The sequence below is a fragment of the Orbicella franksi genome, chromosome 10 (genome assembly GCF_964199315.1).
Source record: "Orbicella franksi chromosome 10, jaOrbFran1.1, whole genome shotgun sequence".
In the NCBI taxonomy this organism is placed as follows: domain Eukaryota; kingdom Metazoa; phylum Cnidaria; class Anthozoa; order Scleractinia; family Merulinidae; genus Orbicella; species Orbicella franksi.
Window position 1 is genome coordinate 662,204 of NC_138154.1, and position 24,575 is coordinate 686,778.

Below are 24,575 nucleotides of genomic sequence, written 5' to 3' on the forward strand. Positions count from 1 at the left end.
GCCCAGTTCAAGTTCTTTATGCTTTTCTTTATAAAGGATAGCTCGGAACGCTGCCTGTCAGTTTTTCACGCAAGCTTTCCGTGTGCCGTCAACGTTTATCGTGGACTATTATAAGACTCCCCGCGAAAATCAACAAGCCAGTGGCACCTAATGTCATGTTCTCCGCACGCGCATAATTTAACAGGCAGTTTCCGCGCGCTTAGCTTCCGTTTGTTTCGTTGCAATGAACACTCGCACGAAGTATCATGTAATGGTTTTCACACTGAAGAAAGCCTATGCCCGAAGAGTTTGTGACTTTTCACAAGATGCTGAACCTTTGACATTTTTCAACCTTATCGGTTTTCAGTTTTTATTTTCTTTTGATTTTTTAGACCGAAGTTCACGGCTAAGTTCACGTTCTCCGCACGCGCTCGAGTGTTTCACTCCATCTCTGGTCAAGCATCAGAGAAACTTATTAAACAACGCTCAAGATCTCTTTTGTTTCGTTTTTTTTTTTTGCGAGATCTATCTTACGTCTTATTGACAAGAGCATTTTCTTTGCAGCTTTCGGGCGTTGATCTTCGATTGCCTGTTTTTTTGTTTTTTTTTATCCTGTGTGAGTGCGAGTGTGTGTGTTGCACCTAGTTTTACTTTGTTATTCCGTCAAATATATGGAGGGAAATATATGTTTTGTTTTTTTTTTCAAGTTGGTCATTGCTTTTGTTCATTTGGTGGCTCCTAAAAGAGCCGTTTGGTTTACTGGACGCCGGGCGAAGATATCTCTTCGTTTACTTCTTCTTGGTCACCTTAGCTTTCTTGACTGCGGCCGGCTTTTTAACTTCTTTCTTTGTGCTAGGTTTCTTCGCAGCTACCTTCGGCTTTGTTGGTGACTTTGTGCCTGATGGCTTCTTGACTGCAGGCTTCTTGGACGTATCTTTCTTGGATGACGGACTTTTTGTAGAAGAGTTTTTCGTAGAAGAAGTCTCTTTCTTGGCCGCAGGTTTCTTTGTGGAAGCTTTCGTTGTAGCAGCGGGTTTCTTTGGCTTAGCCAGCGGCCTTTTACTCGGCGCAGCAGACTTTCTGGTCGGCTTTTTCTGCTCTTTTGGTAGCTTAAATGATCCTGAAGCTCCCACTCCCTTGGTGTGGATGAAGGTTCCATTGGCTGTACCCTTCTTCAGAGCTGTCTTGACGTGATGAGATGCTGTATCTCCCACCTTGTAGTTGGCCTTAACGTACTTCTCGATCGCTTGGCGTGAAGAACCGTTGCGATCTTTCAACGTGAGAATAGCAGTCTTAATCATCTCTTCGTATTTCGGATGTTCGGCAGGGGTTTTGGTCATCTTTCGCTTAGCGTTGTCTGACATTCTGCTAGTTTCTGTCGGTCTACTGAGCTGTGAATTGTGTGACTCTTTCGAGAAATTCGAGGCACGTTGTTAGCATTGTAAGTTTTTACTTGTAAATGCGGACCGCAGAGAGAACAAGCCCGGCAAAGTTAGTAACGGACGTTGTTATTCTGTGTTTCTTTCATGCAAATACTTGGGAATAAATTGCTTGGTACACAGTTTTATTTGAGTTTTTCATTGAAATACTTTATTAAAACCTTTTTAAAGGGACCGAGGTACAGTCTTTTTTCCAACAACACGATAAAACTCGAAGTGAATCGACCGACATGTAAAGGCAAACGCTGTCTAATGCGAAGAAACGCTAGAAAGAATGATATTGGACTGATGTTTTGTTGACGTTTGGTCAGTTTGTTGGTTGGTTAGTTTCATTGGTTTATTCGTTGATTTGTTAGTTCTATCCTTCGTTTGTTCGTTGGTTTGTTTGTTCGTTCCTTCGCTCATTGTTCGTTCTTTCCTTCGTCTGTTTTTGACTGGTTCGCGTATTCGTTAGTTCTATCCTTCGTTTGTTGGATTTTTCGTTCATTTGTTTGTTCGTTTTCAACACAGCTTTGGCCTCAGAAAAAGAAATGTGGAACGTGTTAAGACAGAACCTTGCTAAAAGTTAAGGGTACAATTTATTGGTCATTGACTTTATCTTCAAGTGGTGGCTCCTAAAGGAGCCGTTTTAGTTTTAAGTATGTGAAGCGTAAGCTCACTTAAGCACGCTCGCCTCTGATTCGTCTGGCCAACTGGATATCCTTTGGCATAATGGTGACACGTTTGGCGTGGATAGCGCACAGGTTGGTATCCTCAAACAAGCCCACTAGATAGGCTTCACTGGCCTCTTGGAGAGCTAGGACGGCAGAGCTTTGAAAGCGCAGGTCCGTTTTGAAATCCTGCGCAATCTCTCGCACAAGACGCTGAAAAGGCAGCTTGCGGATGAGTAGTTCTGTAGATTTCTGATAACGGCGAATTTCTCGGAGAGCAACTGTTCCGGGTCTGTAACGATGAGGTTTCTTGACACCACCAGTAGCAGGAGCGCTCTTCCGGGCTGCTTTTGTAGCTAACTGCTTACGAGGAGCTTTTCCACCAGTCGATTTTCGAGCCGTTTGCTTGGTACGAGCCATGACTGAAAGTAGAGATTTGACGTTTTGAAAGCGATCAAAAAGTTTTGATTTGTTTCACCACCATTGAGTAAAATCGATTTATAACAGAAAGCCCGTGATCCGATTGGCTGATTAATGACGCATGTGATTGGCTGTGAGAAATTTGCTTTTCTGTTGTGAAGAAGATGCGGCTGAACTTTCGATCTTAGGCAGCTTGTTGCTAGAAATTTGAAAATGACTCGAAAGCATGCGGAATATTACGGAATTGTGGGCACTGTGATATAGATATATATATATATTTCCTGTTTAGTTTAAGTCTGACTTTGTTAACAAGAAATGAGAATTTCTCGTAACAGTTTTCCTTAACGGGCAAGTAAGTTATCCAAAGTAAGGCATGCCGAGTATAAATATTCATGAGACTGTCGGCAAAGCGTTGGCCTTTGCTTTGTTTTGAAAGTTATGTTTCCCGAGAGGTACAACTGGACAAACTAAAGCGCCAGCAAAGTCGGCAGGGTTCGTTAACTCGCAGTTTCGCTACTGGATTATCTAAAACAAGTCATGTCTGGACGCGGTAAAGGAGGCAAAGGTCTAGGAAAGGGCGGCGCTAAGCGTCATCGTAAAATTTTAAGAGACAACATCCAGGGCATAACCAAGCCTGCTATCCGTCGTCTAGCTCGCCGCGGTGGTGTGAAGCGTATCTCTGGTCTGATCTACGAAGAGACTCGCGGAGTCCTGAAAGTCTTCCTTGAGAACGTCATACGTGATGCTGTGACCTACACCGAGCACGCCAAACGAAAGACAGTGACAGCCATGGACGTGGTCTACGCTCTCAAACGCCAAGGACGTACTCTCTACGGATTTGGTGGTTAGGGAAGTGCCTGACTACAAGCTCCCCCTTAAAAAAACGGCTCCTTTAGGAGCCAACAAGTCTAACGAAAGTCCCGACCAGCAATAAATGCGATTCATTTTTAACAACAGCAACAAACAGTTCTATGTTGAACTTTAATTTGCGTTAGTTAGTGATGTTAGTTAGTGATGTAAAACAGAAGTTAAGAGTTGCAATAATAGCTGACATTTTTTTTGATCAAAGTTCTGTGTATGTAAAGTGTTGGGTTTTAGGTGTCGAGCGTTGATCAAATTAAGCGCTTGCAAACAAGGCCGTCGAGATAAGAGTTAAATTATGGTGTGTGTTTTCAAGACCAATCTGTTAACAATTTTAAGTTGGAATAGTCTTTCAGTAGGCAAATGAGATGACTGAGACAACTATAACTTTTTTTTTTTATAAGAACGTTAAGGCTGAGATTAACCAAGATTTTAAGAACATTCTCCCAGAACATTCCTCGGGTTGAGAGTCGGTTAAGAACGTTTTTATTCCGCTAATCTGTCGATTAGATGACAAGCATAAAATAAGGGTGACAAAAAAATCTAAACTAACCCAACTACTTACGGGCACGCTTTGTATAACATTAACAATGGTTTTCCTATTGCATGACACACATCTCGGCTTGTAGTAATCAGCAATAGTTCTTATTCATAACTGTTGCATTCTTTCTGTAGCACGCGCCAGCGAATATCTAGATTTGCAAACTGCATGATGAATACACCCACATAGTAAATAAGTTTACTGCCGGACATTTGGATTGCTCTTTCGCTTTTGCCGCCTTCCTGGCCGAACCGAGCAGGACCACTAGACAACTTCTCGAACACTCGTAGGTACTTATTAGATCTTGTAATAAAAGCCGTAGAGAATATATATGAAAGTCACACAAGAGATTAACTCGCTAAGACTGTTTTAAGTCACTTTTATCGACTTCCAGCTGATAAATATAATACACTGGACTTTCGGTTTAAAACGAACGCGCGCATGCCTAATTATTGTACGCCTTGTGTTTTTCTCTATGTGTGTACTGCAGGCAACTTTAGATTGATTTCATTAGTTTTGTTTTGTAGTTGAAGCGAATGCCTAACAGGAGGTAGTTTTTGGTAACTTTGATGTATTGCTATAAGGCCGCTTATCTTTGTATTGGAACATGACTGTTATCAACATTTGGTGGCTCCTAAAAGAGCCGTTTTGAGTTTGTTATTAAGCTGGGAGCTTAATGTTGTTTCTTCTCCGCCTTCTTGGGTAGAAGCACTGCTTGTATGTTGGGAAGAACTCCACCCTGAGCGATAGTCACACCAGCAAGAAGTTTGTTTAACTCTTCATCGTTTCGAACGGCTAACTGCAGGTGACGAGGGATGATCCTGGTTTTCTTGTTGTCCCGAGCAGCATTTCCAGCTAACTCGAGAATCTCAGCGCTCAGATACTCCAGTACGGCAGCCAAGTAGACTGGAGCACCTGCGCCGACACGCTCGCCGTAGTTGCCTTTGCGAAGGAGACGATGGATACGACCAACAGGAAACTGAAGTCCTGCCCGGGATGAACGGCTCTTAGACTTGGTGCCCGGAGCTTTGCCTTTTCCTCGACCTGTCATTTTCACTTTCTGAATGTTCTCTTTGCTTGTTATCTCTGGCAAAGTTGAGTTGAACGATTTTGTTCTAGTCTAGTCAGCCCGAAACTATGACCCGGATTTTTATTTGATTTTTCTTCAAATCAGAGGATCAAAGCGCACCAATCAAAACCGCGCCGTACTCCGAACAAAAGATAATTAGCAGGCAAAATGCGCTGTCGGTAGCGTCGGCCTATGGGTAGTTGTCAGTTAATGAAATAACCAATCGGCGAAAGGCAATTTCGATCCGCATACTAATTAATCCTCCTGGATAATTTGTAATAAATAGCAGTTAAGTTACCGTGGCATGTTCAAAGCTGATCTCATCGGATCATCTAGAATTCCAAACAATTTTTCAGAGAAGCCAGATAAACATGGCACCGAAAGTTCCAGCAGCAAAGAAAGGCGAGAAGCGAGCGGGAAAAACTAAGTCGGCGGCAGTTGATGGTTCGGCCAAGAAAAAGAGGAAGGGAAAGAGAAAGGAGAGCTATGCGATCTACATCTACAAGGTCCTTAAGCAAGTTCATCCCGATACGGGTATTTCTAGCAAGGCCATGGGTATCATGAATTCGTTTGTGAATGATATCTTCGAGCGTATCGCCAATGAGTCTTCCCGCCTGGCGCACTACAACAAGAAGTCGACCATCAGCTCCCGCGAGATCCAGACCGCCATCAGGTTGCTTCTGCCTGGAGAACTTGCAAAGCATGCTGTCAGCGAAGGCACTAAGGCTGTCACCAAGTATACCAGCAGCAAGTAAACATCGACTCCAGCGTTGATTCACAACAAAAACGGCTCCTTTAGGAGCCACCACATGTCATAAAAAGCAATGTCCAACGTGTCAGTTCTTTAGTTATTAACCCCTTCTGCTCCTTTAATCGCCACACTACACAAGGCTTTCTTTTAAGCTTTCAGATTTGAGATAACTATTAGATTTAAGAGAAATATATACATAGAGTTTTTGTGTGTGTGTGTTTTTTTTTTTTTGCAAAATAAAACTGTTTACAGCAATGAATGGCCCAGTTCAAGTTCTTTATGCTTTTCTTTATAAAGGATAGCTCGGAACGCTGCCTGTCAGTTTTTCACGCAAGCTTTCCGTGTGCCGTCAACGTTTATCGTGGACTATTATAAGACTCCCCGCGAAAATCAACAAGCCAGTGGCACCTAATGTCATGTTCTCCGCACGCGCATAATTTAACAGGCAGTTTCCGCGCGCTTAGCTTCCGTTTGTTTCGTTGCAATGAACACTCGCACGAAGTATCATGTAATGGTTTTCACACTGAAGAAAGCCTATGCCCGAAGAGTTTGTGACTTTTCACAAGATGCTGAACCTTTGACATTTTTCAACCTTATCGGTTTTCAGTTTTTATTTTCTTTTGATTTTTTAGACCGAAGTTCACGGCTAAGTTCACGTTCTCCGCACGCGCTCGAGTGTTTCACTCCATCTCTGGTCAAGCATCAGAGAAACTTATTAAACAACGCTCAAGATCTCTTTTGTTTCGTTTTTTTTTTTTGCGAGATCTATCTTACGTCTTATTGACAAGAGCATTTTCTTTGCAGCTTTCGGGCGTTGATCTTCGATTGCCTGTTTTTTTGTTTTTTTTTATCCTGTGTGAGTGCGAGTGTGTGTGTTGCACCTAGTTTTACTTTGTTATTCCGTCAAATATATGGAGGGAAATATATGTTTTGTTTTTTTTTTCAAGTTGGTCATTGCTTTTGTTCATTTGGTGGCTCCTAAAAGAGCCGTTTGGTTTACTGGACGCCGGGCGAAGATATCTCTTCGTTTACTTCTTCTTGGTCACCTTAGCTTTCTTGACTGCGGCCGGCTTTTTAACTTCTTTCTTTGTGCTAGGTTTCTTCGCAGCTACCTTCGGCTTTGTTGGTGACTTTGTGCCTGATGGCTTCTTGACTGCAGGCTTCTTGGACGTATCTTTCTTGGATGACGGACTTTTTGTAGAAGAGTTTTTCGTAGAAGAAGTCTCTTTCTTGGCCGCAGGTTTCTTTGTGGAAGCTTTCGTTGTAGCAGCGGGTTTCTTTGGCTTAGCCAGCGGCCTTTTACTCGGCGCAGCAGACTTTCTGGTCGGCTTTTTCTGCTCTTTTGGTAGCTTAAATGATCCTGAAGCTCCCACTCCCTTGGTGTGGATGAAGGTTCCATTGGCTGTACCCTTCTTCAGAGCTGTCTTGACGTGATGAGATGCTGTATCTCCCACCTTGTAGTTGGCCTTAACGTACTTCTCGATCGCTTGGCGTGAAGAACCGTTGCGATCTTTCAACGTGAGAATAGCAGTCTTAATCATCTCTTCGTATTTCGGATGTTCGGCAGGGGTTTTGGTCATCTTTCGCTTAGCGTTGTCTGACATTCTGCTAGTTTCTGTCGGTCTACTGAGCTGTGAATTGTGTGACTCTTTCGAGAAATTCGAGGCACGTTGTTAGCATTGTAAGTTTTTACTTGTAAATGCGGACCGCAGAGAGAACAAGCCCGGCAAAGTTAGTAACGGACGTTGTTATTCTGTGTTTCTTTCATGCAAATACTTGGGAATAAATTGCTTGGTACACAGTTTTATTTGAGTTTTTCATTGAAATACTTTATTAAAACCTTTTTAAAGGGACCGAGGTACAGTCTTTTTTCCAACAACACGATAAAACTCGAAGTGAATCGACCGACATGTAAAGGCAAACGCTGTCTAATGCGAAGAAACGCTAGAAAGAATGATATTGGACTGATGTTTTGTTGACGTTTGGTCAGTTTGTTGGTTGGTTAGTTTCATTGGTTTATTCGTTGATTTGTTAGTTCTATCCTTCGTTTGTTCGTTGGTTTGTTTGTTCGTTCCTTCGCTCATTGTTCGTTCTTTCCTTCGTCTGTTTTTGACTGGTTCGCGTATTCGTTAGTTCTATCCTTCGTTTGTTGGATTTTTCGTTCATTTGTTTGTTCGTTTTCAACACAGCTTTGGCGTCAGAAAAAGAAATGTGGAACGTGTTAAGACAGAACCTTGCTAAAAGTTAAGGGTACAATTTATTGGTCATTGACTTTATCTTCAAGTGGTGGCTCCTAAAGGAGCCGTTTTAGTTTTAAGTATGTGAAGCGTAAGCTCACTTAAGCACGCTCGCCTCTGATTCGTCTGGCCAACTGGATATCCTTTGGCATAATGGTGACACGTTTGGCGTGGATAGCGCACAGGTTGGTATCCTCAAACAAGCCCACTAGATAGGCTTCACTGGCCTCTTGGAGAGCTAGGACGGCAGAGCTTTGAAAGCGCAGGTCCGTTTTGAAATCCTGCGCAATCTCTCGCACAAGACGCTGAAAAGGCAGCTTGCGGATGAGTAGTTCTGTAGATTTCTGATAACGGCGAATTTCTCGGAGAGCAACTGTTCCGGGTCTGTAACGATGAGGTTTCTTGACACCACCAGTAGCAGGAGCGCTCTTCCGGGCTGCTTTTGTAGCTAACTGCTTACGAGGAGCTTTTCCACCAGTCGATTTTCGAGCCGTTTGCTTGGTACGAGCCATGACTGAAAGTAGAGATTTGACGTTTTGAAAGCGATCAAAAAGTTTTGATTTGTTTCACCACCATTGAGTAAAATCGATTTATAACAGAAAGCCCGTGATCCGATTGGCTGATTAATGACGCATGTGATTGGCTGTGAGAAATTTGCTTTTCTGTTGTGAAGAAGATGCGGCTGAACTTTCGATCTTAGGCAGCTTGTTGCTAGAAATTTGAAAATGACTCGAAAGCATGCGGAATATTACGGAATTGTGGGCACTGTGATATAGATATATATATATATTTCCTGTTTAGTTTAAGTCTGACTTTGTTAACAAGAAATGAGAATTTCTCGTAACAGTTTTCCTTAACGGGCAAGTAAGTTATCCAAAGTAAGGCATGCCGAGTATAAATATTCATGAGACTGTCGGCAAAGCGTTGGCCTTTGCTTTGTTTTGAAAGTTATGTTTCCCGAGAGGTACAACTGGACAAACTAAAGCGCCAGCAAAGTCGGCAGGGTTCGTTAACTCGCAGTTTCGCTACTGGATTATCTAAAACAAGTCATGTCTGGACGCGGTAAAGGAGGCAAAGGTCTAGGAAAGGGCGGCGCTAAGCGTCATCGTAAAATTTTAAGAGACAACATCCAGGGCATAACCAAGCCTGCTATCCGTCGTCTAGCTCGCCGCGGTGGTGTGAAGCGTATCTCTGGTCTGATCTACGAAGAGACTCGCGGAGTCCTGAAAGTCTTCCTTGAGAACGTCATACGTGATGCTGTGACCTACACCGAGCACGCCAAACGAAAGACAGTGACAGCCATGGACGTGGTCTACGCTCTCAAACGCCAAGGACGTACTCTCTACGGATTTGGTGGTTAGGGAAGTGCCTGACTACAAGCTCCCCCTTAAAAAAACGGCTCCTTTAGGAGCCAACAAGTCTAACGAAAGTCCCGACCAGCAATAAATGCGATTCATTTTTAACAACAGCAACAAACAGTTCTATGTTGAACTTTAATTTGCGTTAGTTAGTGATGTTAGTTAGTGATGTAAAACAGAAGTTAAGAGTTGCAATAATAGCTGACATTTTTTTTGATCAAAGTTCTGTGTATGTAAAGTGTTGGGTTTTAGGTGTCGAGCGTTGATCAAATTAAGCGCTTGCAAACAAGGCCGTCGAGATAAGAGTTAAATTATGGTGTGTGTTTTCAAGACCAATCTGTTAACAATTTTAAGTTGGAATAGTCTTTCAGTAGGCAAATGAGATGACTGAGACAACTATAACTTTTTTTTTTTATAAGAACGTTAAGGCTGAGATTAACCAAGATTTTAAGAACATTCTCCCAGAACATTCCTCGGGTTGAGAGTCGGTTAAGAACGTTTTTATTCCGCTAATCTGTCGATTAGATGACAAGCATAAAATAAGGGTGACAAAAAAATCTAAACTAACCCAACTACTTACGGGCACGCTTTGTATAACATTAACAATGGTTTTCCTATTGCATGACACACATCTCGGCTTGTAGTAATCAGCAATAGTTCTTATTCATAACTGTTGCATTCTTTCTGTAGCACGCGCCAGCGAATATCTAGATTTGCAAACTGCATGATGAATACACCCACATAGTAAATAAGTTTACTGCCGGACATTTGGATTGCTCTTTCGCTTTTGCCGCCTTCCTGGCCGAACCGAGCAGGACCACTAGACAACTTCTCGAACACTCGTAGGTACTTATTAGATCTTGTAATAAAAGCCGTAGAGAATATATATGAAAGTCACACAAGAGATTAACTCGCTAAGACTGTTTTAAGTCACTTTTATCGACTTCCAGCTGATAAATATAATACACTGGACTTTCGGTTTAAAACGAACGCGCGCATGCCTAATTATTGTACGCCTTGTGTTTTTCTCTATGTGTGTACTGCAGGCAACTTTAGATTGATTTCATTAGTTTTGTTTTGTAGTTGAAGCGAATGCCTAACAGGAGGTAGTTTTTGGTAACTTTGATGTATTGCTATAAGGCCGCTTATCTTTGTATTGGAACATGACTGTTATCAACATTTGGTGGCTCCTAAAAGAGCCGTTTTGAGTTTGTTATTAAGCTGGGAGCTTAATGTTGTTTCTTCTCCGCCTTCTTGGGTAGAAGCACTGCTTGTATGTTGGGAAGAACTCCACCCTGAGCGATAGTCACACCAGCAAGAAGTTTGTTTAACTCTTCATCGTTTCGAACGGCTAACTGCAGGTGACGAGGGATGATCCTGGTTTTCTTGTTGTCCCGAGCAGCATTTCCAGCTAACTCGAGAATCTCAGCGCTCAGATACTCCAGTACGGCAGCCAAGTAGACTGGAGCACCTGCGCCGACACGCTCGCCGTAGTTGCCTTTGCGAAGGAGACGATGGATACGACCAACAGGAAACTGAAGTCCTGCCCGGGATGAACGGCTCTTAGACTTGGTGCCCGGAGCTTTGCCTTTTCCTCGACCTGTCATTTTCACTTTCTGAATGTTCTCTTTGCTTGTTATCTCTGGCAAAGTTGAGTTGAACGATTTTGTTCTAGTCTAGTCAGCCCGAAACTATGACCCGGATTTTTATTTGATTTTTCTTCAAATCAGAGGATCAAAGCGCACCAATCAAAACCGCGCCGTACTCCGAACAAAAGATAATTAGCAGGCAAAATGCGCTGTCGGTAGCGTCGGCCTATGGGTAGTTGTCAGTTAATGAAATAACCAATCGGCGAAAGGCAATTTCGATCCGCATACTAATTAATCCTCCTGGATAATTTGTAATAAATAGCAGTTAAGTTACCGTGGCATGTTGAAAGCTGATCTCATCGGATCATCTAGAATTCCAAACAATTTTTCAGAGAAGCCAGATAAACATGGCACCGAAAGTTCCAGCAGCAAAGAAAGGCGAGAAGCGAGCGGGAAAAACTAAGTCGGCGGCAGTTGATGGTTCGGCCAAGAAAAAGAGGAAGGGAAAGAGAAAGGAGAGCTATGCGATCTACATCTACAAGGTCCTTAAGCAAGTTCATCCCGATACGGGTATTTCTAGCAAGGCCATGGGTATCATGAATTCGTTTGTGAATGATATCTTCGAGCGTATCGCCAATGAGTCTTCCCGCCTGGCGCACTACAACAAGAAGTCGACCATCAGCTCCCGCGAGATCCAGACCGCCATCAGGTTGCTTCTGCCTGGAGAACTTGCAAAGCATGCTGTCAGCGAAGGCACTAAGGCTGTCACCAAGTATACCAGCAGCAAGTAAACATCGACTCCAGCGTTGATTCACAACAAAAACGGCTCCTTTAGGAGCCACCACATGTCATAAAAAGCAATGTCCAACGTGTCAGTTCTTTAGTTATTAACCCCTTCTGCTCCTTTAATCGCCACACTACACAAGGCTTTCTTTTAAGCTTTCAGATTTGAGATAACTATTAGATTTAAGAGAAATATATACATAGAGTTTTTGTGTGTGTGTGTTTTTTTTTTTTTGCAAAATAAAACTGTTTACAGCAATGAATGGCCCAGTTCAAGTTCTTTATGCTTTTCTTTATAAAGGATAGCTCGGAACGCTGCCTGTCAGTTTTTCACGCAAGCTTTCCGTGTGCCGTCAACGTTTATCGTGGACTATTATAAGACTCCCCGCGAAAATCAACAAGCCAGTGGCACCTAATGTCATGTTCTCCGCACGCGCATAATTTAACAGGCAGTTTCCGCGCGCTTAGCTTCCGTTTGTTTCGTTGCAATGAACACTCGCACGAAGTATCATGTAATGGTTTTCACACTGAAGAAAGCCTATGCCCGAAGAGTTTGTGACTTTTCACAAGATGCTGAACCTTTGACATTTTTCAACCTTATCGGTTTTCAGTTTTTATTTTCTTTTGATTTTTTAGACCGAAGTTCACGGCTAAGTTCACGTTCTCCGCACGCGCTCGAGTGTTTCACTCCATCTCTGGTCAAGCATCAGAGAAACTTATTAAACAACGCTCAAGATCTCTTTTGTTTCGTTTTTTTTTTTTGCGAGATCTATCTTACGTCTTATTGACAAGAGCATTTTCTTTGCAGCTTTCGGGCGTTGATCTTCGATTGCCTGTTTTTTTGTTTTTTTTTATCCTGTGTGAGTGCGAGTGTGTGTGTTGCACCTAGTTTTACTTTGTTATTCCGTCAAATATATGGAGGGAAATATATGTTTTGTTTTTTTTTTCAAGTTGGTCATTGCTTTTGTTCATTTGGTGGCTCCTAAAAGAGCCGTTTGGTTTACTGGACGCCGGGCGAAGATATCTCTTCGTTTACTTCTTCTTGGTCACCTTAGCTTTCTTGACTGCGGCCGGCTTTTTAACTTCTTTCTTTGTGCTAGGTTTCTTCGCAGCTACCTTCGGCTTTGTTGGTGACTTTGTGCCTGATGGCTTCTTGACTGCAGGCTTCTTGGACGTATCTTTCTTGGATGACGGACTTTTTGTAGAAGAGTTTTTCGTAGAAGAAGTCTCTTTCTTGGCCGCAGGTTTCTTTGTGGAAGCTTTCGTTGTAGCAGCGGGTTTCTTTGGCTTAGCCAGCGGCCTTTTACTCGGCGCAGCAGACTTTCTGGTCGGCTTTTTCTGCTCTTTTGGTAGCTTAAATGATCCTGAAGCTCCCACTCCCTTGGTGTGGATGAAGGTTCCATTGGCTGTACCCTTCTTCAGAGCTGTCTTGACGTGATGAGATGCTGTATCTCCCACCTTGTAGTTGGCCTTAACGTACTTCTCGATCGCTTGGCGTGAAGAACCGTTGCGATCTTTCAACGTGAGAATAGCAGTCTTAATCATCTCTTCGTATTTCGGATGTTCGGCAGGGGTTTTGGTCATCTTTCGCTTAGCGTTGTCTGACATTCTGCTAGTTTCTGTCGGTCTACTGAGCTGTGAATTGTGTGACTCTTTCGAGAAATTCGAGGCACGTTGTTAGCATTGTAAGTTTTTACTTGTAAATGCGGACCGCAGAGAGAACAAGCCCGGCAAAGTTAGTAACGGACGTTGTTATTCTGTGTTTCTTTCATGCAAATACTTGGGAATAAATTGCTTGGTACACAGTTTTATTTGAGTTTTTCATTGAAATACTTTATTAAAACCTTTTTAAAGGGACCGAGGTACAGTCTTTTTTCCAACAACACGATAAAACTCGAAGTGAATCGACCGACATGTAAAGGCAAACGCTGTCTAATGCGAAGAAACGCTAGAAAGAATGATATTGGACTGATGTTTTGTTGACGTTTGGTCAGTTTGTTGGTTGGTTAGTTTCATTGGTTTATTCGTTGATTTGTTAGTTCTATCCTTCGTTTGTTCGTTGGTTTGTTTGTTCGTTCCTTCGCTCATTGTTCGTTCTTTCCTTCGTCTGTTTTTGACTGGTTCGCGTATTCGTTAGTTCTATCCTTCGTTTGTTGGATTTTTCGTTCATTTGTTTGTTCGTTTTCAACACAGCTTTGGCCTCAGAAAAAGAAATGTGGAACGTGTTAAGACAGAACCTTGCTAAAAGTTAAGGGTACAATTTATTGGTCATTGACTTTATCTTCAAGTGGTGGCTCCTAAAGGAGCCGTTTTAGTTTTAAGTATGTGAAGCGTAAGCTCACTTAAGCACGCTCGCCTCTGATTCGTCTGGCCAACTGGATATCCTTTGGCATAATGGTGACACGTTTGGCGTGGATAGCGCACAGGTTGGTATCCTCAAACAAGCCCACTAGATAGGCTTCACTGGCCTCTTGGAGAGCTAGGACGGCAGAGCTTTGAAAGCGCAGGTCCGTTTTGAAATCCTGCGCAATCTCTCGCACAAGACGCTGAAAAGGCAGCTTGCGGATGAGTAGTTCTGTAGATTTCTGATAACGGCGAATTTCTCGGAGAGCAACTGTTCCGGGTCTGTAACGATGAGGTTTCTTGACACCACCAGTAGCAGGAGCGCTCTTCCGGGCTGCTTTTGTAGCTAACTGCTTACGAGGAGCTTTTCCACCAGTCGATTTTCGAGCCGTTTGCTTGGTACGAGCCATGACTGAAAGTAGAGATTTGACGTTTTGAAAGCGATCAAAAAGTTTTGATTTGTTTCACCACCATTGAGTAAAATCGATTTATAACAGAAAGCCCGTGATCCGATTGGCTGATTAATGACGCATGTGATTGGCTGTGAGAAATTTGCTTTTCTGTTGTGAAGAAGATGCGGCTGAACTTTCGATCTTAGGCAGCTTGTTGCTAGAAATTTGAAAATGACTCGAAAGCATGCGGAATATTACGGAATTGTGGGCACTGTGATATAGATATATATATATATTTCCTGTTTAGTTTAAGTCTGACTTTGTTAACAAGAAATGAGAATTTCTCGTAACAGTTTTCCTTAACGGGCAAGTAAGTTATCCAAAGTAAGGCATGCCGAGTATAAATATTCATGAGACTGTCGGCAAAGCGTTGGCCTTTGCTTTGTTTTGAAAGTTATGTTTCCCGAGAGGTACAACTGGACAAACTAAAGCGCCAGCAAAGTCGGCAGGGTTCGTTAACTCGCAGTTTCGCTACTGGATTATCTAAAACAAGTCATGTCTGGACGCGGTAAAGGAGGCAAAGGTCTAGGAAAGGGCGGCGCTAAGCGTCATCGTAAAATTTTAAGAGACAACATCCAGGGCATAACCAAGCCTGCTATCCGTCGTCTAGCTCGCCGCGGTGGTGTGAAGCGTATCTCTGGTCTGATCTACGAAGAGACTCGCGGAGTCCTGAAAGTCTTCCTTGAGAACGTCATACGTGATGCTGTGACCTACACCGAGCACGCCAAACGAAAGACAGTGACAGCCATGGACGTGGTCTACGCTCTCAAACGCCAAGGACGTACTCTCTACGGATTTGGTGGTTAGGGAAGTGCCTGACTACAAGCTCCCCCTTAAAAAAACGGCTCCTTTAGGAGCCAACAAGTCTAACGAAAGTCCCGACCAGCAATAAATGCGATTCATTTTTAACAACAGCAACAAACAGTTCTATGTTGAACTTTAATTTGCGTTAGTTAGTGATGTTAGTTAGTGATGTAAAACAGAAGTTAAGAGTTGCAATAATAGCTGACATTTTTTTTGATCAAAGTTCTGTGTATGTAAAGTGTTGGGTTTTAGGTGTCGAGCGTTGATCAAATTAAGCGCTTGCAAACAAGGCCGTCGAGATAAGAGTTAAATTATGGTGTGTGTTTTCAAGACCAATCTGTTAACAATTTTAAGTTGGAATAGTCTTTCAGTAGGCAAATGAGATGACTGAGACAACTATAACTTTTTTTTTTTATAAGAACGTTAAGGCTGAGATTAACCAAGATTTTAAGAACATTCTCCCAGAACATTCCTCGGGTTGAGAGTCGGTTAAGAACGTTTTTATTCCGCTAATCTGTCGATTAGATGACAAGCATAAAATAAGGGTGACAAAAAAATCTAAACTAACCCAACTACTTACGGGCACGCTTTGTATAACATTAACAATGGTTTTCCTATTGCATGACACACATCTCGGCTTGTAGTAATCAGCAATAGTTCTTATTCATAACTGTTGCATTCTTTCTGTAGCACGCGCCAGCGAATATCTAGATTTGCAAACTGCATGATGAATACACCCACATAGTAAATAAGTTTACTGCCGGACATTTGGATTGCTCTTTCGCTTTTGCCGCCTTCCTGGCCGAACCGAGCAGGACCACTAGACAACTTCTCGAACACTCGTAGGTACTTATTAGATCTTGTAATAAAAGCCGTAGAGAATATATATGAAAGTCACACAAGAGATTAACTCGCTAAGACTGTTTTAAGTCACTTTTATCGACTTCCAGCTGATAAATATAATACACTGGACTTTCGGTTTAAAACGAACGCGCGCATGCCTAATTATTGTACGCCTTGTGTTTTTCTCTATGTGTGTACTGCAGGCAACTTTAGATTGATTTCATTAGTTTTGTTTTGTAGTTGAAGCGAATGCCTAACAGGAGGTAGTTTTTGGTAACTTTGATGTATTGCTATAAGGCCGCTTATCTTTGTATTGGAACATGACTGTTATCAACATTTGGTGGCTCCTAAAAGAGCCGTTTTGAGTTTGTTATTAAGCTGGGAGCTTAATGTTGTTTCTTCTCCGCCTTCTTGGGTAGAAGCACTGCTTGTATGTTGGGAAGAACTCCACCCTGAGCGATAGTCACACCAGCAAGAAGTTTGTTTAACTCTTCATCGTTTCGAACGGCTAACTGCAGGTGACGAGGGATGATCCTGGTTTTCTTGTTGTCCCGAGCAGCATTTCCAGCTAACTCGAGAATCTCAGCGCTCAGATACTCCAGTACGGCAGCCAAGTAGACTGGAGCACCTGCGCCGACACGCTCGCCGTAGTTGCCTTTGCGAAGGAGACGATGGATACGACCAACAGGAAACTGAAGTCCTGCCCGGGATGAACGGCTCTTAGACTTGGTGCCCGGAGCTTTGCCTTTTCCTCGACCTGTCATTTTCACTTTCTGAATGTTCTCTTTGCTTGTTATCTCTGGCAAAGTTGAGTTGAACGATTTTGTTCTAGTCTAGTCAGCCCGAAACTATGACCCGGATTTTTATTTGATTTTTCTTCAAATCAGAGGATCAAAGCGCACCAATCAAAACCGCGCCGTACTCCGAACAAAAGATAATTAGCAGGCAAAATGCGCTGTCGGTAGCGTCGGCCTATGGGTAGTTGTCAGTTAATGAAATAACCAATCGGCGAAAGGCAATTTCGATCCGCATACTAATTAATCCTCCTGGATAATTTGTAATAAATAGCAGTTAAGTTACCGTGGCATGTTGAAAGCTGATCTCATCGGATCATCTAGAATTCCAAACAATTTTTCAGAGAAGCCAGATAAACATGGCACCGAAAGTTCCAGCAGCAAAGAAAGGCGAGAAGCGAGCGGGAAAAACTAAGTCGGCGGCAGTTGATGGTTCGGCCAAGAAAAAGAGGAAGGGAAAGAGAAAGGAGAGCTATGCGATCTACATCTACAAGGTCCTTAAGCAAGTTCATCCCGATACGGGTATTTCTAGCAAGGCCATGGGTATCATGAATTCGTTTGTGAATGATATCTTCGAGCGTATCGCCAATGAGTCTTCCCGCCTGGCGCACTACAACAAGAAGTCGACCATCAGCTCCCGCGAGATCCAGACCGCCATCAGGTTGCTTCTGCCTGGAGAACTTGCAAAGCATGCTGTCAGCGAAGGCACTAAGGCTGTCACCAAGTATACCAGCAGCAAGTAAACATCGACTCCAGCGTTGATTCACAACAAAAACGGCTCCTTTAGGAGCCACCACATGTCATAAAAAGCAATGTCCAACGTGTCAGTTCTTTAGTTATTAACCCCTTCTGCTCCTTTAATCGCCACACTACACAAGGCTTTCTTTTAAGCTTTCAGATTTGAGATAACTATTAGATTTAAGAGAAATATATACATAGAGTTTTTGTGTGTGTGTGTTTTTTTTTTTTTGCAAAATAAAACTGTTTACAGCAATGAATGGCCCAGTTCAAGTTCTTTATGCTTTTCTTTATAAAGGATAGCTCGGAACGCTGCCTGTCAGTTTTTCACGCAAACTTTCCGTGTGCCGTCAACGTTTATCGTGGACTATTATAAGACTCCCCGCGAAAATCAACAAGCCAGTGGCACCTAATGTCATGTTCTCCGCACGCGCATAATTTAACAGGCAGTTTCCGCGCGCTTAGCTTCCGTTTGTTTCGTTGCAATGAACACTCGCACGAAGTATCATGTAATGGTTTTCACACTGAAGAAAGCCTATGCCCGAAGAGTTTGTGACTTTTCACAAGATGCTGAACCTTTGACATTTTTCAACCTTATCGGTTTTCAGTTTTTATTTTCTTTTGATTTTTTAGACCGAAGTTCACGGCTAAGTTCACGTTCTCCGCACGCGCTCGAGTGTTTCACTCCATCTCTGGTCAAGCATCAGAGAAACTTATTAAACAAGGCTCAAGATCTCTTTTGTTTGGTTTTTTTTTTGCGAGATCTATCTTACGTCTTATTGACAAGAGCATTTTCTTTGCAGCTTTCGGGCGTTGATCTTCGATATCCTGTTTTTTTTTTTTTTTTTTTTTATCCTGTGTGAGTGCGAGTGTGTGTGTTGCACCTAGTTTTACTTTGTTATTCCGTCAAATATATGGAGGGAAATATATGTTTTGTTTTTTTTTTCAAGTTGGTCATTGCTTTTGTTTATTTGGTGGCTCCTAAAAGAGCCGTTTGGTTTACTGGACGCCGGGCGAAGATATCTCTTCGTTTACTTCTTCTTGGTCACCTTAGCTTTCTTGACTGCGGCCGGCTTTTTAACTTCTTTCTTTGTGCTAGGTTTCTTCGCAGCTACCTTCGGCTTTGTTGGTGACTTTGTGCCTGATGGCTTCTTGACTGCAGGCTTCTTGGACGTATCTTTCTTGGATGACGGACTTTTTGTAGAAGAGTTTTTCGTAGAAGAAGTCTCTTTCTTGGCCGCAGGTTTCTTTGTGGAAGCTTTCGTTGTAGCAGCGGGTTTCTTTGGCTTAGCCAGCGGCTTTTTACTCGGCGCAGCAGACTTTCTGGTCGGCTTTTTCTGCTCTTTTGGTAGCTTAAATGATCCTGAAGCTCCCACTCCCTTGGTGTGGATGAAGGTTCCATTGGCTGTACCCTTCTTCAGAGCTGTCTTGACGTGATGAGATGCTGTATCTCCCACCTTGTAGTTGGCCTTAACGTACTTCTCGATCGCTTGGCGTGAAGAACCGTTGCGATCTTTCAACGTGAGAATAGCAGTCTTAATCATCTCTTCGTATTTCGGATGTTCGGCAGGGGTTTTGGTCATCTTTCGCTTAGCGTTGTCTGACATTCTGCTAGTTTCTGTCGGTCTACTGAACTGTGAATTGTGTGACTCTTTCGAGAAATTCGAGGCACGTTGTTAGCATTGTAAGTTTTTACTTGTAAATGCGGACCGCAGAGAGAACAAGCCCGGCAAAGTTAGTAACGGACGTTGTTATTCTGTGTTTCTTTCATGCAAATACTTGGGAATAAATTGCTTGGTACACAGTTTTATTTGAGTTTTTCATTGAAATACTTTATTAAAACCTTTTTAAAGAGACCGAGGTACAGTCTTTTTTCCAACAACACGATAAAACTCGAAGTGAATCGACCGACATGTAAAGGCAAACGCTGTCTAATGCGAAGAAACGCTAGAAAGAATGATATTGGACTGATGTTTTGTTGACGTTTGGTCAGTTTGTTGGTTGGTTAGTTTCATTGGTTTATTCGTTGATTTGTTAGTTCTATCCTTCGTTTGTTCGTTGGTTTGTTTGTTCGTTCGTTCGTTCCTTCGCTCATTGTTCGTTCTTTCCTTCGTTTGTTGGTTCGTTTATTTGTTAGTTCTTTCCATCGTCTGTTTGTTGACTGGTTCGCGTATTCGTTAGTTCTATCCTTCGTTTGTTGGATTTTTCGTTCATTTGTTTGTTCGTTTTCAACACAGCTTTGGCCTCAGAAAAAGAAATGTGGAACGTGTTAAGACAGAACCTTGCTAAAAGTTAAGGGTACAATTTATTGGTCATTGACTTTATCTTCAAGTGGTGGCTCCTAAAGGAGCCGTTTTAGTTTTAAGTATGTGAAGCGTAAGCTCACTTAAGCACGCTCGCCTCTGATTCGTCTGGCCAACTGGATATCCTTTGGCATAATGGTGACACGTTTGGCGTGGATAGCGCACAGGTTGGTATCCTCAAACAAGCCCACTAGATAGGCTTCACTGGCCTCTTGGAGAGCTAGGACGGCAGAGCTTTGAAAGCGCAGGTCCGTTTTGAAATCCTGCGCAATCTCTCGCACAAGACGCTGAAAAGGCAGCTTGCGGATGAGTAGTTCTGTAGATTTCTGATAACGGCGAATTTCTCGGAGAGCAACTGTTCCGGGTCTGTAACGATGAGGTTTCTTGACACCACCAGTAGCAGGAGCGCTCTTCCGGGCTGCTTTTGTAGCTAGCTGCTTACGAGGAGCTTTTCCACCAGTCGATTTTCGAGCCGTTTGCTTGGTACGAGCCATGACTGAAAGTAGAGATTTGACGTTTTGAAAGCGATCAAAAAGTTTTGATTTGTTTCACCACCATTGAGTAAAATCGATTTATAACAGAAAGCCCGTGATCCGATTGGCTGATTAATGACGCATGTGATTGGCTGTGAGAAATTTGCTTTTCTGTTGTGAAGAAGATGCGGCTGAACTTTCGATCTTAGGCAGCTTGTTGCTAGAAATTTGAAAATGACTCGAAAGCATGCGGAATATTACGGAATTGTGGGCACTGTGATATAGATATATATATATTTCCTGTTTAGTTTAAGTCTGACTTTGTTAACAAGAAATGAGAATTTCTCGTAACAGTTTTCCTTAACGGGCAAGTAAGTTATCCAAAGTAAGGCATGCCGAGTATAAATATTCATGAGACTGTCGGCAAAGCGTTCGCCTTTGCTTTGTTTTGAAAGTTACGTTTCCCGAGAGGTACAACTGGACAAACTAAAGCGCCAGCAAAGTCGGCAGGGTTCGTTAACTCGCAGTTTCGCTACTGGATTATCTAAAACAAGTCATGTCTGGACGCGGTAAAGGAGGCAAAGGTCTAGGAAAGGGCGGCGCTAAGCGTCATCGTAAAATTTTAAGAGACAACATCCAGGGCATAACCAAGCCTGCTATCCGTCGTCTAGCTCGCCGCGGTGGTGTGAAGCGTATCTCTGGTCTGATCTACGAAGAGACTCGCGGAGTCCTGAAAGTCTTCCTTGAGAACGTCATACGTGATGCTGTGACCTACACCGAGCACGCCAAACGAAAGACAGTGACAGCCATGGACGTGGTCTACGCTCTCAAACGCCAAGGACGTACTCTCTACGGATTTGGTGGTTAGGGAAGTGCCTGACTACAAGCTCCCCCTTAAAAAAACGGCTCCTTTAGGAGCCAACAAGTCTAACGAAAGTCCCGACCAGCAATAAATGCGATTCATTTTTAACAACAGCAACAAACAGTTCTATGTTGAACTTTAATTTGCGTTACCTTAGTGATGTAAAACAGAAGTTAAGAGTTGCAATAATAGCTGACATTTTTTTTGATCAAAGTTCTGTGTATGTAAAGTGTTGGGTTTTAGGTGTCGAGCGTTGATCAAATTAAGCGCTTGCAAACAAGGCCGTCGAGATAAGAGTTAAATTATGGTGTGTGTTTTCAAGACCAATCTGTTAACAATTTTAAGTTGGAATAGTCTTTCAGTAGGCAAATGAGATGACTGAGACAACTATAACTTTTTTTTTTATAAGAACGTTAAGGCTGAGATTAACCAAGATTTTAAGAACATTCTCCCAGAACATTCCTCGGGTTGAGAGTCGGTTAAGAACGTTTTTATTCCGCTACTCTGTCGATTAGATGACAAGCATAAAATAAGGGTGACAAAAAAATGTAAACTAACCCAACTACTTACGGGCACGCTTTGTATAACATTAACAATGGTTTTCCTATTGCATGACACACATCTCGGCTTGTAGTAATCAGCAGTAGTTCTTATTCATAACTGTTGCATTCTTTCTGTAGCACGCGCCAGCGAATATCTAGATTTGCAAACTGCATGATGAATACACCCACATAGTAAATAAGTTTACTGCCGGACATTTGGATTGCTCTTTCGCTTTTGCCGCCTTCCTGGCCGAACCGAGCAGGACCACTAGACAACGTCTCGAACACTCGTAGGTACTTATTAGATCTTGTAATAAAAGCCGTAGAGAATATATATGAAAGTCACACAAGAGATTAACTCGCTAAGACTGTTTTAAGTCACTTTTATCGACTTCCAGCTGATAAATATAATACACTGGACTTTCGGTTTAAAACCAACGCGCGCATGCCTAATTATTGTACGCCTTGTGTTTTTCTCTATGTGTGTACTGCAGGCAACTTTACATTGATTTCATTAGTTTTGTTTTGTAGTTGAAGCGAATGCCTAACAGGAGGTGGTTTTTGGTAACTTTGATGTATTGCTATAAGGCCGCTTATCTTTGTATTGGAACATGACTGTTATCAACATTTGGTGGCTCCTAAAAGAGCCGTTTTGAGTTTGTTATTAAGCTGGGAGCTTAATGTTGTTTCTTCTCCGCCTTCTTGGGTAGAAGCACTGCTTGTATGTTGGGAAGAACTCCACCCTGAGCGATAGTCACACCAGCAAGAAGTTTGTTTAACTCTTCATCGTTTCGAACGGCTAACTGCAGGTGACGAGGGATGATCCTGGTTTTCTTGTTGTCCCGAGCAGCATTTCCAGCTAACTCGAGAATCTCAGCACTCAGATACTCCAGTACGGCAGCCAAGTAGACTGGAGCACCTGCGCCGACACGCTCGCCGTAGTTGCCTTTGCGAAGGAGACGATGGATACGACCAACAGGAAACTGAAGTCCTGCCCGGGATGAACGGCTCTTAGACTTGGTGCCCGGAGCTTTGCCTTTTCCTCGACCTGTCATTTTCACTTTCTGAATGTTCTCTTTGCTTGTTATCTCTGGCAAAGTTGAGTTGAACGATTTTGTTCTAGTCTAGTCAGCCCGAAACTATGACCCGGATTTTTATTTGATTTTTCTTCAAATCAGAGGATCAAAGCGCACCAATCAAAACCGCGCCGTACTCCGAACAAAAGATAATTAGCAGGCAAAATGCGCTGTCGGTAGCGTCGGCCTATGGGTAGTTGTCAGTTAATGAAATAACCAATCGGCGAAAGGCAATTTCGATCCGCATACTAATTAATCCTCCTGGATAATTTGTAATAAATAGCAGTTAAGTTACCGTGGCATGTTCAAAGCTGATCTCATCGGATCATCTAGAATTCCAACCAATTTTTCAGAGAAGCCAGATAAACATGGCACCGAAAGTTCCAGCAGCAAAGAAAGGCGAGAAGCGAGCGGGAAAAACTAAGTCGGCGGCAGTTGATGGTTCGGCCAAGAAAAAGAGGAAGGGAAAGAGAAAGGAGAGCTATGCGATCTACATCTACAAGGTCCTTAAGCAAGTTCATCCCGATACGGGTATTTCTAGCAAGGCCATGGGTATCATGAATTCGTTTGTGAATGATATCTTCGAGCGTATCGCCAATGAGTCTTCCCGCCTGGCGCACTACAACAAGAAGTCGACCATCAGCTCCCGCGAGATCCAGACCGCCATCAGGTTGCTTCTGCCCGGAGAACTTGCAAAGCATGCTGTCAGCGAAGGCACTAAGGCTGTCACCAAGTATACCAGCAGCAAGTAAACATCGACTCCAGCGTTGATTCACAACAAAAACGGCTCCTTTAGGAGCCACCACATGTCATAAAAAGCAATGTCCAACGTGTCAGTTCTTTAGTTATTAACCCCTTCTGCTCCTTTAATCGCCACACTACACAAGGCTTTCTTTTAAGCTTTCAGATTTGAGATAACTATTAGATTTAAGAGAAATATATACATAGAGTTTTTGTGTGTGTGTGTGTTTTTTTTTTGCAAAATAAAACTGTTTACAGCAATGAATGGCCCAGTTCAAGTTCTTTATGCTTTTCTTTATAAAGGATAGCTCGGAACGCTGCCTGTCAGTTTTTCACGCAAACTTTCCGTGTGCCGTCAACGTTTATCGTGGACTATTATAAGACTCCCCGCGAAAATCAACAAGCCAGTGGCACCTAATGTCATGTTCTCCGCGCGCGCATAATTTAACAGGCAGTTTCCGCGCGCTTAGCTTCCGTTTGTTACGTTGCAATGAACACTCGCACGAAGTATCATGTAATGGTTTTCACACTGAAGAAAGCCTATGCCCGAAGAGTTTGTAACTTTTCACAAGATGCTGAACCTTTGACATTTTTCAACCTTATCGGTTTTCAGTTTTTATTTTCTTTTGATTTTTTAGACCGAAGTTCACGGCTAAGTTCACGTTCTCCGCACGCGCTCGAGTGTTTCACTCCATCTCTGGTCAAGCATCAGAGAAACTTATTAAACAACGCTCAAGATCTCTTTTGTTTGGTTTTTTTTTTTTGCGAGATCTATCTTACGTCTTATTGACAAGAGCATTTTCTTTGCAGCTTTCGGGCGTTGATCTTCGATTGCCTGTTTTTTTTTTTTTTTTTATCCTGTGTGAGTGCGAGTGTGTGTGTTGCACCTAGTTTTACTTTGTTATTTCGTCAAATATATGGAGGGAA

General features: G+C 42.7%; 10 protein-coding genes and 8 pseudogenes across 10 annotated transcripts; 6 read left to right on the forward strand and 12 right to left on the reverse strand.

The window, feature by feature from the left end:
* Positions 1–683: 683 nt before the first annotated feature.
* On the reverse strand, positions 684–1,551 carry LOC145501240 (histone H1-delta-like). Its single transcript, XM_081480746.1, has one exon. The coding sequence runs from the start codon at positions 1,341–1,343 to the stop codon at positions 768–770; it is 576 nt and encodes a 191-aa protein (XP_081336872.1). The 5' UTR covers positions 1,344–1,551; the 3' UTR covers positions 684–767.
* A 414-nt stretch (positions 1,552–1,965) lies between these two features.
* LOC145501243 (histone H3-like) lies at positions 1,966–2,719 on the reverse strand. The gene has a single exon (XM_081480750.1). The coding sequence runs from the start codon at positions 2,486–2,488 to the stop codon at positions 2,078–2,080; it is 411 nt and encodes a 136-aa protein (XP_081336876.1). The 5' UTR covers positions 2,489–2,719; the 3' UTR covers positions 1,966–2,077.
* A 202-nt stretch (positions 2,720–2,921) lies between these two features.
* LOC145500170 (uncharacterized) lies at positions 2,922–9,406 on the forward strand. Its single transcript, XM_081479651.1, has 3 exons — positions 2,922–3,335; positions 6,807–7,102; positions 8,964–9,406. Exons 1-3 carry the CDS (start codon positions 3,026–3,028, stop codon positions 9,306–9,308), a joined length of 951 nt encoding a protein of 316 aa, XP_081335777.1. The 5' UTR covers positions 2,922–3,025; the 3' UTR covers positions 9,309–9,406.
* On the reverse strand, positions 4,415–4,941 carry LOC145501252 (histone H2A pseudogene; annotated as a pseudogene).
* On the forward strand, positions 5,331–5,900 carry LOC145501247 (histone H2B.1 pseudogene; annotated as a pseudogene).
* On the reverse strand, positions 6,711–7,522 carry LOC145501241 (histone H1-delta-like). The gene has a single exon (XM_081480747.1). The coding sequence runs from the start codon at positions 7,312–7,314 to the stop codon at positions 6,739–6,741; it is 576 nt and encodes a 191-aa protein (XP_081336873.1). The 5' UTR covers positions 7,315–7,522; the 3' UTR covers positions 6,711–6,738.
* LOC145501245 (histone H3-like) lies at positions 7,902–9,000 on the reverse strand. The gene has a single exon (XM_081480752.1). The coding sequence runs from the start codon at positions 8,457–8,459 to the stop codon at positions 8,049–8,051; it is 411 nt and encodes a 136-aa protein (XP_081336878.1). The 5' UTR covers positions 8,460–9,000; the 3' UTR covers positions 7,902–8,048.
* Positions 9,407–10,403: 997 nt separating the features above from the next.
* Positions 10,404–11,233, reverse strand: LOC145501253 (histone H2A pseudogene; annotated as a pseudogene).
* Positions 11,234–11,256: 23 nt separating this feature from the next.
* On the forward strand, positions 11,257–11,871 carry LOC145501258 (histone H2B.1 pseudogene; annotated as a pseudogene).
* A 754-nt stretch (positions 11,872–12,625) lies between these two features.
* LOC145501254 (histone H1-delta-like) lies at positions 12,626–13,493 on the reverse strand. The gene has a single exon (XM_081480754.1). The coding sequence runs from the start codon at positions 13,283–13,285 to the stop codon at positions 12,710–12,712; it is 576 nt and encodes a 191-aa protein (XP_081336880.1). The 5' UTR covers positions 13,286–13,493; the 3' UTR covers positions 12,626–12,709.
* Positions 13,494–13,907: 414 nt separating this feature from the next.
* Positions 13,908–14,661, reverse strand: LOC145501256 (histone H3-like). The gene has a single exon (XM_081480756.1). The coding sequence runs from the start codon at positions 14,428–14,430 to the stop codon at positions 14,020–14,022; it is 411 nt and encodes a 136-aa protein (XP_081336882.1). The 5' UTR covers positions 14,431–14,661; the 3' UTR covers positions 13,908–14,019.
* Positions 14,662–14,863: 202 nt separating this feature from the next.
* On the forward strand, positions 14,864–22,256 carry LOC145500171 (uncharacterized). Its single transcript, XM_081479652.1, has 3 exons — positions 14,864–15,277; positions 18,751–19,046; positions 20,951–22,256. The coding sequence occupies exons 1-3, from the start codon at positions 14,968–14,970 to the stop codon at positions 21,293–21,295; spliced, it is 951 nt and encodes a 316-aa protein (XP_081335778.1). The 5' UTR covers positions 14,864–14,967; the 3' UTR covers positions 21,296–22,256.
* LOC145501260 (histone H2A pseudogene) lies at positions 15,279–17,204 on the reverse strand (annotated as a pseudogene).
* Positions 17,228–18,402, forward strand: LOC145501259 (histone H2B.1 pseudogene; annotated as a pseudogene).
* On the reverse strand, positions 18,390–19,726 carry LOC145501255 (uncharacterized). The gene has a single exon (XM_081480755.1). The coding sequence runs from the start codon at positions 19,256–19,258 to the stop codon at positions 18,683–18,685; it is 576 nt and encodes a 191-aa protein (XP_081336881.1). The 5' UTR covers positions 19,259–19,726; the 3' UTR covers positions 18,390–18,682.
* On the reverse strand, positions 19,763–20,982 carry LOC145501257 (histone H3-like). The gene has a single exon (XM_081480758.1). It carries the CDS (start codon positions 20,446–20,448, stop codon positions 20,038–20,040), a length of 411 nt encoding a protein of 136 aa, XP_081336884.1. The 5' UTR covers positions 20,449–20,982; the 3' UTR covers positions 19,763–20,037.
* A 28-nt stretch (positions 22,257–22,284) lies between the features above and the next one.
* LOC145501261 (histone H2A pseudogene) lies at positions 22,285–23,224 on the reverse strand (annotated as a pseudogene).
* A 31-nt stretch (positions 23,225–23,255) lies between these two features.
* Positions 23,256–24,556, forward strand: LOC145501266 (histone H2B.1 pseudogene; annotated as a pseudogene).
* Positions 24,557–24,575: the final 19 nt, after the last annotated feature.

What these genes read in the sequence shown, in the direction of transcription:
- LOC145501243 (XM_081480750.1), bottom strand. Translation starts at nt 2,488, where the DNA reads ATGGCTCGTACCAAGCAAACGGCTCGAAAATCGACTGGTGGAAAAGCT.
- LOC145501257 (XM_081480758.1), bottom strand. Translation starts at nt 20,448, where the DNA reads ATGGCTCGTACCAAGCAAACGGCTCGAAAATCGACTGGTGGAAAAGCT.
- LOC145500171 (XM_081479652.1), top strand. Translation starts at nt 14,968, where the DNA reads ATGTCTGGACGCGGTAAAGGAGGCAAAGGTCTAGGAAAGGGCGGCGCT. An exon ending in TCTCTACGGATTTGGTGGTT is followed by an intron (nt 15,278 to 18,750) that starts AGGGAAGTGCCT and finishes TCTTTGTGCTAG; the next exon opens with GTTTCTTCGCAGCTACCTTC. An exon ending in CTCCCTTGGTGTGGATGAAG is followed by an intron (nt 19,047 to 20,950) that starts GTTCCATTGGCT and finishes GTTCGTTAACTC; the next exon opens with GCAGTTTCGCTACTGGATTA.
- LOC145501241 (XM_081480747.1), bottom strand. Translation starts at nt 7,314, where the DNA reads ATGTCAGACAACGCTAAGCGAAAGATGACCAAAACCCCTGCCGAACAT.
- LOC145500170 (XM_081479651.1), top strand. Translation starts at nt 3,026, where the DNA reads ATGTCTGGACGCGGTAAAGGAGGCAAAGGTCTAGGAAAGGGCGGCGCT. An exon ending in TCTCTACGGATTTGGTGGTT is followed by an intron (nt 3,336 to 6,806) that starts AGGGAAGTGCCT and finishes TCTTTGTGCTAG; the next exon opens with GTTTCTTCGCAGCTACCTTC. An exon ending in CTCCCTTGGTGTGGATGAAG is followed by an intron (nt 7,103 to 8,963) that starts GTTCCATTGGCT and finishes GTTCGTTAACTC; the next exon opens with GCAGTTTCGCTACTGGATTA.
- LOC145501254 (XM_081480754.1), bottom strand. Translation starts at nt 13,285, where the DNA reads ATGTCAGACAACGCTAAGCGAAAGATGACCAAAACCCCTGCCGAACAT.
- LOC145501256 (XM_081480756.1), bottom strand. Translation starts at nt 14,430, where the DNA reads ATGGCTCGTACCAAGCAAACGGCTCGAAAATCGACTGGTGGAAAAGCT.
- LOC145501240 (XM_081480746.1), bottom strand. Translation starts at nt 1,343, where the DNA reads ATGTCAGACAACGCTAAGCGAAAGATGACCAAAACCCCTGCCGAACAT.
- LOC145501255 (XM_081480755.1), bottom strand. Translation starts at nt 19,258, where the DNA reads ATGTCAGACAACGCTAAGCGAAAGATGACCAAAACCCCTGCCGAACAT.
- LOC145501245 (XM_081480752.1), bottom strand. Translation starts at nt 8,459, where the DNA reads ATGGCTCGTACCAAGCAAACGGCTCGAAAATCGACTGGTGGAAAAGCT.